General features: G+C 47.2%; 1 protein-coding gene across 1 annotated transcript in view; it reads left to right on the forward strand.

Moving 5' to 3' along the window:
• Positions 1-254: 254 nt before the first annotated feature.
• The window catches only part of scn8aa (sodium channel, voltage gated, type VIII, alpha subunit a), a gene marked incomplete at both ends in the record, with an annotated part of 99,758 nt that continues 83,893 nt past the window's right edge, over positions 255-16,119 (forward strand). Inside the window, 1 exon segment of the mRNA XM_084333161.1 lies at positions 255-533. Within this exon segment, the coding sequence (XP_084189287.1) occupies positions 255-533 (279 nt within the window).

The raw sequence follows: 16,119 nt of genomic DNA on the forward strand, positions 1-16,119 counted from the left end.
ACACACACACACACACACACAAACGGACACACATTTGTCCTATATGCCTTTCTCCACCGACCCATCCTTGTTCTTCTTCTCCTCTCTCTCTCTCTCTCTCTCTCTCTCTCTCTCTCTCTCTCTCTCTCTCTCTCTCTCTCTCTCTCTCTCTCTCTCTCTCTCTCTCTCTCTCTCCACCCTCTTTGTCCTCCAGAGCTGGCTGCCGTGGATGGTCCCCAACTAAAGCCCCTATATAGTAGCTGCAGGATGAAAACATGGCTTTACCCCTTCTGCAACCGCCGGGACCTAACAGCTTCAAGAAGTTCACCCCGGAATCCTTGGCGAACCTCGAGCTGCGCATCAACGAGGAGAAGAACAAAAAGCCGCCCAAGCAAGACAGCAGCTATCGCGACGACGATGACGAGAACAAGCCCCGGCCCAACACCGACCTGGAGGCTGGCAGGAGCCTGCCCTACATCTACGGAGACACCCCGAAGGGCATGGTGGCGATACCACTGGAGGACCTGGACCCCTTCTATGTGAACTCTCAGAAAGTGAGTCGGCGCTAATTGAAATACCCCTTTACCCTTTAAATTTTATTTATTTATTCTATTTATTTCTGTAATTTTGTTCACCCATCCCAATTTAGTCGTTATGACAATTCCCTTCCTGGTCGTTGCGCGCATTGCCCCACTGTCGGCCTGGGGAGGGTGTAGAACTATCACATGCCTCCTCCGATACACGTGGAGTCACCACCCTTTACCCTTTCTATTCTGCTTATGTCCCTGTGGCTGTAGTGGCTTTAATCCTTTCAGATGTACATTCTCGCTAGGTGGCTGGGTAGCGTAGAGGTCTAAGCACTCGCCTACCACCGCAGAGACTCTGGGTTCGAATCCAGCTGTCAGCGGTTCCTCCGGCTTGGTCAGTTGTCCCGACGCAGTGTTCGCGGGTGGGAAGCCGGTGGGGTATGAGTCCTGGTCATTGCAATAGTGACTCCTACTGGTTGGGCGGGGCATCTGGGGAGGAAGGGGATCTGGGGGAGGTAGCGTGTTACGTTCTCGCAGTTCTCCTAGCTGTCAGGTGAAAAGAAGTGGCTGGCGACATTGTAGGCACATGTATCAGAGGAGGCATGTGGTAGTCTACACCCTCCCCAGACCAACAGTAGCAACAACCAGGAGTGGAATTGGCAGAACAACTAAATTGGGGGATGGGAGGAAAGGCGTGAGAAACGTGAGAAAACATTCTAAGGATGATGTCACATGGCTATTGGCCAATTAGAAGCTTGAAATTGGAGTTTTAGAATTGTATTATAATTATTTATTTATATAGAATAGAATTTAGAATGACTAAGATAGAATTCTGAGATACATTCCAAAAACAACAGACCCTTGAAAGGGTTAAATGTCCTGTACCAACCTCTGCCAAACCCTGTCAACAGTGCCAGTCCTTCCCACCAAACACACATGCACCCATATCTGAATGTTGTATTCGTGTCCACATACAATCGCAAATAGGCAAGGGACGTAACGCAAATGCAATCTGACATAAACAAGCCAGTTACATGTGATGTGTTCAATTGACAACCTGATTCAGGCAGATTCAGCACAACATCTGCTTCAAGGGTACAGAAAGAAACATCTGTTTCACACTGTGCACCTGCCATTTGGTAGCAGATACTGAACAATACCCTGCTAACTGCCTGGCCCTCCTCCTATTCTCTACAGTTTTCAATAGTGCGCACACACACACACACACACACACACACACACACACACACACACACACACACACACACACACACACACACACACACACACACACACACACACACACACACACACACACACACACACACACACACACACACAGACACACACACACACACACACACACACACACACACACACACGATAAGAGCAACGACAACTGTTCAAACCAAAGGATTTATCCAATTTATCTTTGTCACAAATTGCCCTCAATTTGAACAAAAGATCAAATCAGTTGGTAATATACATTGAATAACCAGTGACACAATGTACAGTGTATATGAAATATGAATAGATTGCATCATCTCATGAGTGTCACGACTTTTGTCTGTAGGATTGTAGTTTGTAGATTTGGACATCAATATGACATCATACTTGCTCAATTTGCATTTAATATATTCATTACCTCACCTTCGTTATGCCCCCCAGAATTTTCTTCCTTTCTTACCGTCAAAATTTGGTACAACATAAAGGCTACTCTGCCGCAACGAGCCAAGCAGAGCTAGATCATTGTTTTCAATGGACACAGTGCCCTGTGCCCACTGTAGCGCCGAGCGCAGCACCTCTGCTGTGAAAGCTCATTAACTGAAAACCAGCATCTTTTTAAACAACTCATTGTTGTGCTGTTGTAGGATAGCAGATAGCTGTTTCAAGATATGTTATGTTGCATTATTTCTAAATGGAAAGTAGAAGAAGTTGGGGCTCCTCTCGCAGTCGCACCCCAAAAAGATGAAACGGCACTGAAGATTTACTCTGCAACTTTAATTCTGCCAGGGTCGAGGATTCTACCTGCCGCCATGAGGGATGGAGGGAGAGAGTCCTGACTTTTGACGTTGGATTCACACAATGCAGACCTAAGCCTTGAGCACAATTTGGATAGATTACAGACCAACAATGGTGTTCTTAATAATAATAATAATAATAATGGCTTGAATTTATATAGCGCCTTTCACGTACCCAAGGCGCTTTACAATAAAAAGGGGGAGGGGAGAAGATAACGGTGACCTAAACTAAGAAACTAAATACAAAAACAGAACAGAGCAAACAGAACAGAACAAAAACAGAACAAAACAAAATAGAACAAACAGAGTGAACAGGATGCTCAGGAGCATCAGAGACCATAGGCCTGTGTGAAGAGATAGGTCTTCAGACGGTTTTTAAACTGGACAAGAGAATTAGCATTTCGGATGTCCATGGGGAGGGAGTTCCAAAGGGTGGGGGCAGAGACACTAAAAGCCCTGTCTCTGAAGGTCCGCAACCTGGCTTGTGGGATGGTAAGTAAGCCTTTGTCAGAGGAGCGGAGATTCCGGGAGGGGGTGTAGGTGTGGAGAAGGTCAGATAGGTATTGAGGGGCAGTGGTGTGTAGGGATTTATATGTGAGCAGGATGATCTTGAAGGTGAGACGAGATTTTACGGGAAGCCAGTGAAGGTGTATGAGGGTGGGGGTGATGTGCTGTTCTTGTCATATTTGGTCTTGACAAAATCAAAGTAATGGAGTAACGACTTGTTTTCATGGGGTAACTGTAATATTATTACTGAAATTGAGGTAGTATTTCTTTGTTACATTACTCTTTAGTCCACTATTATCCCTGTACCCAAAAAATCCAAGCCTGCTTGCCTCAACGACTACCGCCCTGTAGCTCTCACCTCCATAGCCATGAAGTGCTTTGAGAAGCTAGTAAAGGGCTACATCTGCTCCTCCCTCCCCATCAACATGTACCCCCTGCAATTTGCATACCGCCCCAACAGGTCCACAGAGGACGCCATAGCCCATGTGCTGCACACAGCAGCATCACACCTGGACAAGAGGAAGGGGAACTATGTGAGAATGCTATTCATCGACTACAGCTCGGCATTCAATACCATAGTCCCCTCCAAACTCATAGCCAAGCTCAGGGACCTGGGCTTGAACTATGACCTCGGCCAGTGGGTCTTGGAGTTCCTGACGGGCAGACCCCAGGTGGTGAGAGCAGGCAACTGCACCTCCTCATCCATCACCCTCAACATAGGGGCCCCCCAGGGCTGTGTTCTGAGTCCCCTCCTCTACTCCCTGTACACACACGACTGTGTGGCTCAGCGGAGTAGCAACACAATCATCAAATTTGCCGACGACACAGTGGTGGTGGGCCTGATCTCTGCCAACGACGAGAGGGCCTACCTGGAAGAGGTCAAGGTCCTGGCGGGATGGTGCCAGGAAAACAGCCTCTCCCTGAACGTCAGCAAAACAAAGGAGATGATTGTGGACTTCAGGAGGTCGGGGGTCAAGGACTACAGCCCACTCAGCATCGACGGGGCACCGGTTGAGAGAGTCAACAGCTTTAAGTACCTCGGAGCCTACATATCCGAGGACTTGACATGGACCACACACATTGACAGTGTTGTGAAGAAGGCACGACAACGCCTCTACTTCCTCAGGCGCCTAAGGAAGTTCCAAGTCAGTCAGAAGATCCTTAAGAACTTCTACTCATGTACAATAGAGAGCATCCTGACTGGCAACATCACCTCCTGGTTTGGGAATAGCACTGCACAAGACCGAAGCAGACTACAAAGAGTGACACGTTCAGCCGAACGCACAATCGGAGGGGGGCTCCCCACCCTCCAGAACATTTACAACAAGCGGTGCAGGGGGAAGGCTAAGAGAATTATTAAGGACTCGAGCCACCTGAACAACTGCCTCTTTGAACTGCTGCGGTCAGGCAAGCGATACCGGAGTCTCAAGGCGAGCACAGAAAGACTCAGAAGAAGCTTCTATCCCCAGGCCATCAGGCTGCTTAACGAACAATGAACACTACACAACAACAACCATCAAACGCACATAGCACACACATCCACACGCACACACTCACTTTAAACAAACACACTGTAGCACCCACTCCCCACACTTATAGCACACACTCACTTTAAACAAACACACTGTAGCACCCACTCCCCACACTTTATATTTATTGATGAAGGATTGCACTACAACTCGTACACCTTACTGTAAATTGTACCTAAATTGTACCTCATCCCATTTCTGCATTTCTGCTTTGCACTATATAATATTGTACATTAGTACACTGCATAGTATTGTATATTATATGGTAACTCAGTTACGTCTATTCTGCATCGAACATTGTACATATGTCTATACTGAACACTGTGACCTCATTTTCTACTTCTAATTTACATGCTATACTATGTTATTTGATACTATCTTGTCTAGCACAGTCTCTGGAGCGTAACAGTAAGAAGCATTTTGTATGAAAGTATTCTGTACTTCTGTATGACAACTATTAAAGAAACTCTTTACTGGGAAAAAGTACTATTATTACTGTAAAGCGTTACCACCCAACACCGTTGTTAGGTTCAGGGAATATACTGTTCAATACATTTTAATGCCAAAACAATAGTGTAATAGTGTGATAGTGTACTAGTGTAATAGTTTGTAATAGTGTAATAGGAATAGTGCGGGGAGATTTGCTTACATTGATCTAGTTTGCCCTGCCCTCTACACTTAAGCTCACTGTGTAGGCTGCTGTCTGTCAGCTGTCCTTGGTAGGCTAGTGACTTGTCAACACAGTTGGGCCTTTTTTTTCTCTTTCCCACAGACAGTGGATGATCTCTGTGTATCTTGTGCCAGTGTGTTTGAATACCGGTGTCTGCATTTGTTAAATATTGTAAGAAATGTGTGGCTGCCGCCTGGTGGAGGCTTGCGCTCTACTGAGAGCACCTTTCTATTTAGATTAGTGATCACATGAAGTCAGCCATATTACGTATGCACTGCTACAATTTCATTGCGACAGTGTGTATTGGACTTATATTTACTAACTAGAAAATACATGATGCATAGGATACCTGCACCTGTCTGTCGCCTCATCAACACAACAACAGATTACCACAGTGCACCTTGTGATCTACAGTACTGTAACTGTAGTACATCCAGGTACAGTTTACGGTTTACACTATAATCATTCATGATAAGGCTACAGTAAAGAATATAATTAGTGAGTTTCCCTCCTTGAAGGCTGCCATGCGCGAGCAGGGAGTGCTTGAGTTGAGTAGGCCTTTCCTCAGTCTCTCTGGTGGCTCAGAGGGCTTTGAGGAAAAAGGTCAAAAGCAGTAAGTGTTGAAAGGCCGGTGTTCCACATGACAAACTTCCCTAATTGTTCCCAAGGTTAATTTGTCAGGAAAGGGAAAACAGCAGGGATGATACGGCACTCTGCGTGTCTTAAAGAAACCACGGCACCCCCTCTGTCACGTCTGACGTCTAGCGTCACTTTGTTCTGCAGGATGGATGACCTTGAAGGTGATCTGAGACTAGTATATACATGACAACAGGTAAATGGAGGTTTAAGATTTTAGGACACTGTTTTACGTTAGCCTGTGAGACAGTGGTTATATTATTAGCCTGTGACACAGTGGTTATCTTATTAGCCTGTGAGACACTAGTCAGTGGTTATATTATTAGCCTGTGAGACAGTGGTTATATTATTAGCCTGTGACACAGTGGTTATCTTATTAGCCTGTGAGACAGTGGTTATATTATTAGCCTGTGAGACAGTGGTTATATTATTAGCCTGTGACACAGTGGTTATCTTATTAGCCTGTGAGACAGTGGTTATCTTATTAGCCTGTGAGACACTAGTCAGTGGTTATATTATTAGCCTGTGACACAGTGGTTATATTATTAGCCTGTGAGACAGTGGTTATCTTATTAGCCTGTGACACAGTGGTTAGTTTATTAGTCTGTGAGACAGTGGTTATCTTATTAGTCTGTGAGACAGTGGTTATCTTATGAGTCTGTGAGACAGTGGTTATATTATTAGCCTGTGACACAGTGGTTATCTTATTAGCCTGTGAGACAGTGGTTATCTTATTAGCCTGTGAGACAGTGGTTATCTTATTAGTCTGTGAGACAGTGGTTAGTTTATTAGTCTGTGAGACAGTGGTTATCTTATTAGCCTGTGAGACAGTGGTTATCTTATTAGCCTGTGACACAGTGGTTATCTTATTAGCCTGTGACAGTTTGACACAGTGGTTATCTTATTAGTCTGTGAGACAGTGGTTATATTATTAGCCTGTGAGACAGTGGTTATCTTATTAGCCTGTGACACAGTGGTTAGTTTATTAGTCTGTGAGACAGTGGTTATCTTATTAGTCTGTGAGACAGTGGTTATATTATTAGCCTGTGAGACAGTGGTTATATTATTAGCCTGTGAGACAGTGGTTATCTTATTAACCTGTGACACAGTGGTTATCTTATTAGCCTGTGAGACAGTGGTTATATTATTAGCCTGTGACACAGTGGTTATCTTATTAGCCTGTGACAGTTTGACACAGTGGTTATCTTATTAGTCTGTGAGACAGTGGCTAGTTTATTAGTCTGTGACACAGTGGTTATCTTATTAGTCTGTGAGACAGTGGTTAGTTTATTAGTCTGTGAGACAGTGGTTAGTTTATTACCCTGTGAGACAGTGGTTAGTTTATTAGCCTGTGAGACAGTGGTTAGTTTATTAGTCTGTGAGACAGTGGTTAGTTTATTAATCTGTGAGACAGTGGTTATCTTATTAGCCTGTGAGACAGTGGTTAGTTTATTAGTCTGTGAGACAGTGGTTAGTTTATTAGTCTGTGAGACAGTGGTTAGTTTATTAGCTTGTGAGACAGTGGTTAGTTTATTAGCCTGTGAGACAGTGGCTAGTTTATTAGAGTGTGAGACAGTGGCTAGTTTATTAGTCTGTGAGACAGTGATTAGTTTATTAGTCTGTGAGACAGTGGTTAGTTTATTAGTCTGTGAGACAGTGGCTAGTTTATTAGTCTGTGAGACAGTGGCTAGTTTATTAGTCTGTGAGACAGTGGCTAGTTTATTAGTCTGTGAGACAGTGGTTAGTTTAATAGTCTGTGAGACAGTGGTTAGTTTATTAGCCTGCGAGACAGTGGTTAGTTTATTAGTCTGTGAGACAGTGGTTATCTTATTAGCCTGTGAGACAGTGGTTATCTTATTAGCCTGTGACACAGTGGTTATCTTATTAGCCTGTGACAGTTTGACACAGTGGTTATCTTATTAGTCTGTGAGACAGTGGTTATATTATTAGCCTGTGAGACAGTGGTTATCTTATTAGCCTGTGACACAGTGGTTAGTTTATTAGTCTGTGAGACAGTGGTTATCTTATTAGTCTGTGAGACAGTGGTTATATTATTAGCCTGTGAGACAGTGGTTATATTATTAGCCTGTGAGACAGTGGTTATCTTATTAACCTGTGACACAGTGGTTATCTTATTAGCCTGTGAGACAGTGGTTATATTATTAGCCTGTGACACAGTGGTTACCTTATTAGCCTGTGACAGTTTGACACAGTGGTTATCTTATTAGTCTGTGAGACAGTGGTTAGTTTATTAGTCTGTGACACAGTGGTTATCTTATTAGTCTGTGAGACAGTGGTTAGTTTATTAGTCTGTGAGACAGTGGTTAGTTTATTACCCTGTGAGACAGTGGTTAGTTTATTAGCCTGTGAGACAGTGGTTAGTTTATTAGTCTGTGAGACAGTGGTTAGTTTATTAATCTGTGAGACAGTGGTTATCTTATTAGCCTGTGAGACAGTGGTTAGTTTATTAGTCTGTGAGACAGTGGTTAGTTTATTAGTCTGTGAGACAGTGGTTAGTTTATTAGCTTGTGAGACAGTGGTTAGTTTATTAGCCTGTGAGACAGTGGCTAGTTTATTAGAGTGTGAGACAGTGGCTAGTTTATTAGTCTGTGAGACAGTGATTAGTTTATTAGTCTGTGAGACAGTGGTTAGTTTATTAGTCTGTGAGACAGTGGCTAGTTTATTAGTCTGTGAGACAGTGGCTAGTTTATTAGTCTGTGAGACAGTGGCTAGTTTATTAGTCTGTGAGACAGTGGTTAGTTTAATAGTCTGTGAGACAGTGGTTAGTTTATTAGCCTGCGAGACAGTGGTTAGTTTATTAGTCTGTGAGACAGTGGCTAGTTATGTATCGTATTTGCTTTCGCGTCCCGCTCTGAGCCTTATGAGATACCCCTTATCTCCTATGATACCTATTGTATCTCCCAACGAAACAACTACATGCACCCCACCTGTATGGGGCCCCGCCCCCATGGTGGCACAGCCCACATAACCGTGACTCTGGTCACCAAAACACCCTTCCTCTATTTTCGTCCCAGCGTAATGGCTGCGTGCACCATACGTTAACTAGTAGGATGAAAAGATTAAGGAAGATTCGTAATGTTGAGAGCTTACCGGAGGATTGTTTTTCCCTGGATTCTCCGGAGCTTGTTTCGGCGACACATGAGACCTGTGCTGGTGGTTCCTCGGCTGACGGCGACGGACCGAGGGGCAGCGTACAAGGTTTGACTAACGCGTCGGCTTGTACAAAGGTGAGGTCTGTGTCAGTAGGCATCAATGACGGTGTTGGTCGTGCTGTGGAGTATGTTTCGGCACCAGGGCCGGGGCGGCTTGGCGATCGTTCCACTGTAGTGGGCGATGTCCTGGCGATCCTGGAAAGTTCAAGTTTCAAGTTTCTTTAATAGTTGTCATACAGAAGTACAGAATACTTTTATACAAAATGCTTCTTACTGTTGCGCTCCAGAGACTGTGCAAGACAAGATAAGTATGAAATAAAATAACATAGTAAAATTAGAAGTAAAAAAAATGAGGTCACAGTGTTCAGTTTAGACATATGTACAATGTTCGATGCAGAATAGACGTAGTTACCATACAATATACAATACTGTGCAGTGTACTAATATACAATACTATATAGTGCAAGGCAGAATGGAGAAATGGGACGAGGTGCAATTTAGGTACAATTCACAGTAGGTGTACGAGTTGTAGTGCAAATCCTTTATCAATAAATATAAAGTGTAAGTGTGTTTGTGTGATCTAAAGTGTGGAGAGTGGGTGCTGCAGTGTGTTGTTTGTTTGAGTGAGTGTGTGCGTGTGGGTGTGTGTGCTGTGTGCATTTGATGGTTGTTGCATAGTGATTATTGTTCGTTTAGCAGCCTGATGGCCTGGGGATAGAAGCTTCTTCTGAGTCTTTCTGTGCTCGCCTTAAGACTCCGGTCTCGCTTGCCTGACCGCAGCAGTTCAAAGAGGCAGTTGTTCGGGTGGCTCGAGTCCTTAATAATTCTCTTAGCCTTCCCCTTGCACCGCTTGTTGTAACATGCTGTTAACGCTAATGCTACTACTGCTTTTTCTGCTAACGCTGATGTTGACGCTGGAATGTCTAATAATCCCCGCCGCGGGATTCCGCTTTTCCCTCCTCTTGCCAGCTTCATTGATGAAGGTCAGTCGGTGGTGGATGTGGGGGGGTTTGCTGAGCTCTATTTACCTTTTTTTACGGGTGAAGGGGCTGACGGGGTGCAGGCCGGGGGTACCTTGGCTAAGCAGCCAGGTAGCTTCTTTTCTGTGCCCAGGCGGGGATGAACGACGTTCCGCCCGGCCGATGCTTGATAGCATATCGGCTCGGAGGGTGGCAGTATGGACGAATGAGTGGTATACTGCTGCAGGATGGCATTTAGCGGCGGCCAGTGTTATGGCTCAGCTGGCTACTTTCCTATCCAAGATGGCGTCGGGTTGTAGGTCTTTGGGTCCGACCGACATTGTAAACGTGATTCATGTTTGTGGTGTTATAGAGATCTTGACTCAGTCGCAAGCTATAACTGCGGGGAGGATTCGGATGCTATCGACTTTGGTTGTTAGGCATGTTTGGTTGGAGCAGTCTCCTCTTGGGGAAGAGGATAGGTTTTCTCTCCTCACGACTCCTTTTTCCACAGATAGTCTTTTTGGGCGTTCTGTGGAGGCGCAGGCAGTTATTGATCTGGGTCCTACACCGCCTCACGCTGTGCAGCCAGAGGTGGGAGCACGGTCTCGTCAACGACTGTGGCGAGATCCTCGACAGGCGGCCATGTTTCCCCCGCCAGTGGTGCCCTGGTTGGAGAGTCAACAGGGTATCACGAGGCCGACAGCCTTGGCGGCCGAGGGATCGGCCATTTTGGGTGATTTCGGGTTTGGTAAACCAACCCGTCGTCATTTTGCCGCGAGCAGCCCGCTCCCCGTTCAATCCTCTCTCTGTTACCCTCAGAAGCGGGGCTCTGAGCGTTCTCTTTTGGCTGCGGGCCGCGAACCTTCATTGAAGCGTATGCGGCCCCATTCTTCGCTTCTCATGGGGGCAGGGGCTGACACCCAGTTGATGGCTGAGCCTGGGTTTGTCCGTGAGAATGTTCCGTCGTCGCGTGGTTCCTACACCGCAGGTTGTGGGTGGGTGGAACCTGGTGTTACAGCTGTCACTAGCTCCAGTGGTCAGCAGGGGGACTCGGTGCCTCTTCTGTTGAATGCTCAGCAGGGGTTACCCCGGCTTCGCCCTCGCCAGGCGGGGTATCGCGCTGTTGCCTCCCACTCCCGTCAAACCGGCAGTGGTCTGCAAAGGAGAGGCGAGCGTGATTTGAGTGGTAGCAATATCACTGCAGGGCTTCGGCGTGTAGGAGCCCATGGGGTCCTCATGCCTTGCGTGTCTAGCTGCGGAACAACTCCTCAGCATGCGCTGGAGGGGTGTTCAGGGGGCGAGTGTGTGTCCACAAGTTTGATGACAGCTCCTCCCGTATCAAACCGGCCCTTTCTGTCGGGGTCCTCCCTTGGGTGCTTTGCACGACGGGGGGGACCGGGCCAACTATCTACTGTTCCTTGCGGCCCAGCGTCAGTTGACGGCGGGGGCGCTGTGGGATTATATTCACATATGGCGACGGGAATGCCCTTTGAATCGGTGGATGCGGAGAACGTTAGAGGCGGGGCTGGTTTTGCAGTTCGCACAGCCCCATCCTCCGTTCTCAGGTTTGGTGCCGACCCTATTATTAGGGTCAGACACAGTGACAGCCCTGGCCGACGAGATCCAATCTCTGTTGGCGAAGCAGGCCGGCGTTGTGGTCCCGAGCGAGGACGCAATGTCAGGCGTCTACTCCCGTTATTTTCTGGTGCCCAAGAAAACAGGGGGGGTCAGACCTATACTGGATCTGTCCGCGTTCAATCGGTTGATTGTAGCGAGACCATTCAGGATGTTGACCGTCCGACTCCTTCTGCTTGCTGTCAGGAGGGGGGACTGGTTCACCTCCATAGACCTGAAGGATGCGTATTTTCACGTTCCTATTTTCCCTCCTCACAGGAAGTTCCTACGGTTCCTGTTTCAGGGCGTAGCGTACGAGTACCACAGAATGCCGTTCGGTTATTCTCTGGCTCCCCGCACATTCACCAAGTGCGTGGCGGCTGCTCTGGGGCCTTTACGTCGTCGGGGGATACGAGTCCTATTCTATCTCGACGACATTCTACCTTGACGACAGTCACGGTTTTCACCGACGCCTCTCTCACGGGTTGGGGGGGGACGTCTCAGACCCATGCAGTGGGGGGCAGCTGGACAGGTCATGCCGACCCGGCTATCCTGCATATCAATGTGTTGGAGTTGAAGGCGGTCCTCCTGGTCCTCAAACGGCTCGACCACCTGGTGGTAGGCAGGCACGTTTTGGTCAAGACGGACAATGTGACGGCGGCGGCGTATATCAACAGGCAGGGTGGGACTCGTTCCGCCCGCCTGCTCCGGGTGGCGCGCAAACTGTTGCTATGGGCATCCCGCAGGCTGCGCAGTCTGAGGGCGCTCCACCTTCCTGGTGGTGTGGCTGGTGGGAGGGTGAGTCTGGAGAGGATGGATCCTTCGGTGGTTGATACCATCCGGTGTGCGCATGCTCCCTCCACTGTCGCGGTTTACGCGGGCACGTGGCGTGCGTTCCAAGAGTGGTGTAAGGGGGGGGGCTGGGACCCAGTCTCCTGCCCCCTGGATGCTGTTCTGAGTTATCTCCAGTCTCTTCTTGGTAGGCTATCGGATTCGACGGTGAGGGTATATGCGGCAGCTATATCCTCCTATCATGAGGGTTTTGAGGGGACTGTTTTGTTCAGCCACCCTCTTGTGAAGCGTTTCCTGCTTGGCGCTCGACGCGTTAAGCCGGTGCAACGCTCCTTGGCTCCGACTTGGGATCTTCAGTTGGTCCTCGGTCGGTTGTCCTTGGCCCCGTTTGAGCCGCTCGAGCAGGCGCCTTTGGGACAGCTGTCCTTCAAGACCGCGTTCCTACTGGCTGTCACTTCCGCTAAACGCGTAGGTGAGCTCTGCTCTCTCGGTACGTCCAGAGTGCCTGTCTTTTCGGACCGATTGCGGTGCCACTCTGCGACCTAATCCTGCTTTCGTGCCTAAGAATATCCGGAGTTCCTTCCGCTCCCGGGATATTGTGGTTCAGGCTTTTCGTCCTCCTCCTCACGCTAGTGAGTTAGATGCGGGCCTTCACCTGTCATGTCCAGTCCATGCTTTGGGGATTTACCTCAGCCGTAAATCAGCAGCGCCTGTCCCATTGGTTGTGCGAGGGTATTACCCTCTGCTACACGTTGGCTGGGCAGGATCCCCCTGGGGGCATCAGGGCGCACTCCACTCGTGGGGTGGCTGCCTCTGCCGCTCTCCTGGGTGGGGCCTCGATGGAGGACATCTGTGCTGCGGCTTCATGATCCTCTCCAGGCCCCTTTGTAAGGTTTTACCTCATGGACATGACCGGGGGTTCTGTCTCCCAGGCGGTTCTGGGGTCTGTGGCCTTTCCTGCTTCCCGTCCTTTGGTCGGGTAGCAGGAGTGTATGGGTATGGGCCACAGTGTGTTGAGTCACACGTGGTTCCGCCTGTACGGTGTGTTCAAGGGGTTCTAGTTCCCTCTTGTTCGCATTCAGGTGGAGTTGACTGCGCCCCCCCTTCATTAGGAAGGATGGGGTGACAGGGCTCCCCGCACCCCTTGATGTGGGCTTACGGGTCCTCAGGGGGTACATTTGTCGGGTCTCGCGTCCGCTCTTCCCCATATCTCATAAGGCTCAGAGCGGGACGCGAAAGCAAATACGATATATAACGATAGGTTATGTAGATAACCTAGTTATATTAGTATTGGCTGAGCGTCCCGCTCTGCGCGGCCCTGAGTTCCCTCTTGAGGGATCTTTTCCTGCGACGGGATTTGGCGAGGAAGGGTGTTTTGGTGACCAGAGTCACGGTTATGTGGGCTGTGCCACCATGGGGGCGGGGCCCCATACAGGTGGGGTGCATGTAGTTGTTTCGTTGGGAGATACAATAGGTATCATAGGAGATAAGGGGTATCTCATAAGGCTCAGAGCGGGACGCTCAGCCAATACTAATATAACTAGGTTATCTACATAACCTATCGTTTATTAGTCTGTGAGACAGTGGTTAGTTTATTAGTCTGTGAGACAGTGGTTAGTTTATTAGTCTGTGAGACAGTGATTAGTTTAATAGTCTGTGAGACAGTGCCAGGTTAGTTTATTAGTCTGTGAGACAGTGGCTAGTTTATTAGTCTGTGAGACAGTGGTTAGTTTATTACCCTGTGAGACAGTGGTTAGTTTATTACCCTGTGAGACAGTGGTTAGTTTAATAGTCTGTGAGACAGTGGTTAGTTTATTACCCTGTGAGACAGTGGTTATCCTATTAGCCTGTGAGACAGTGGTTATCCTATTAGCCTGTGAGACAGTGGTTAGTTTATTAGTCTGTGAGACAGTGGTTAGTTTATTAGTCTGTGAGACAGTGGTTAGTTTATTAGTCTGTGAGACAGTGGCTAGTTTATTAGTCTGTGAGACAGTGGTTAGTTTATTAGTCTGTGAGACAGTGGATAGTTTATTAGTCTGTGAGACAGTGGTTAGTTTATTAGTCTGTGAGACAGTGGTTATCTTATTAGTCTGTGAGACAGTGGTTATCTTATTAGTCTGTGAGACAGTGGATAGTTTATTAGCTTGTGAGACAGTGGCTAGTTTATTAGCCTATGACACAGTGGTTATCTTATTAGCTTGTGAGACAGTGGTTATCTTATTAGCCTATGAGACAGTAGTTTGTTTATGTGTATATTATTAGCCTGTAAGACAGTAGTTATCTCATTAGCCTGTGAGACACAGAGACAGTAGTTAGTTTATTATACAAAGTTATACAAAGTTATAGACAAATTTTTTCTCAAACTAATTTGGTCGCAGATGTCCGGATTTGGTACAGATATTGGCTCTCTTGGACAGAGGTGTTTAGCAGGCTGTGACGTAGAGGCGTAGAGACAACTCTGCGTAGGAGTGTGACCTTTTAGCCATTAAATCAGAGGCTAACACGCTGCTCTGGCTTTTGTGTCGTTCTGGTGACACGAGAACGCTGTAGAACGCGCTAGGGTATGCAAATGCATCAACACATCATTGCGCCACTATATCATTAATATCATCATGATATAACACTTTTTATACCTGTATTATCGTGAACAAGATGCTATGGCACAGCCCTAACATTCACGTTTGAATATTCGGAAACATTTCACTTTCAACGTTTAGGTTCCCCTGACTTGTCAGTTAGGACAGAGGCAAGGATACTCTCCTGTCTCAAAATGGCTGTCTCTTACATGACTTGCACTGTAGCCTGATCTGAGGTCAGTTCAGGCTTGTGTAATAGTCTGTGAAGTCATCATTAAAAAATACCTGGGCTCGGTTGCCCAAAAGTATTGTGTATGGTAGGCAATTGGCAATATTTTGGAGCTATTTTGGTTCTACAAATGTTCTGTGGAAACTCAGAAATGCTCATGTAACAGTAACTACTGTACCTTCTCTGATTCTTGGGATTTGTAGTTTTTCACCAAAAATTACGTCTCAGGGTTAAGGGTGTCTCATATTCACAGTTTGTGTGTGTGTGTGTGTGTGTGTGTGTGTGTGTGTGTGTGTGTGTGTGTGTGTGTGTGTGTGCACGCATCTGTGTCTGTATCTGTGTCTTTGTGCACATGCATGTACATCTGTGTGGTGTGTGTGTATGTGTGTGTGTGTGTGTGTGTGTGTGTGTGCATGATATCTCTGCCTGCCTCTCTCTCTCTCTCTCTCTCTCTCTCTCTCTCTCTCTCTCTCTCTCTCTCTCTCTCTCTCTCTCTCTCTCTCTCTCTCGCCCTCTCTTTATTTAGTGCAGGCTGACAATTATGTAACAGACCAGTTGGGTGCACTAGTAAGAGAACAGCTAGTGTGGATGAGATGTGGAGAACATGCCAAGGGGCAGCTGGGGCAGTTGATACCACTGCTTACTGACACATCACTTCCCTCTCCTCTCTTCTACTCACGTCTCTGCTTCAGTTGTCATGTATGCTTGTGTACTGTGCCGTGCCGTGCCAGCCTCTCTGTGCTGCTATGTTGTCTCAGTCCCAGTCTGCCCTAGTCTCCAGCCCTGCCTTTACCCCCATTAGCTCTCTCAGCTTCTCTGCCAAAGGGGAAATGTGATTATGGAGTTGTAGTCTCACTCTAAGTGTCATGAGGGGTAATTGATGCGGCGTCGCTCCTGGCAGCTC

The sequence above is a fragment of the Notolepis coatsorum genome (genome assembly GCF_963971535.1).
Source record: "Notolepis coatsorum genome assembly, chromosome: 17".
Classification (NCBI taxonomy): domain Eukaryota; kingdom Metazoa; phylum Chordata; class Actinopteri; order Aulopiformes; family Paralepididae; genus Notolepis; species Notolepis coatsorum.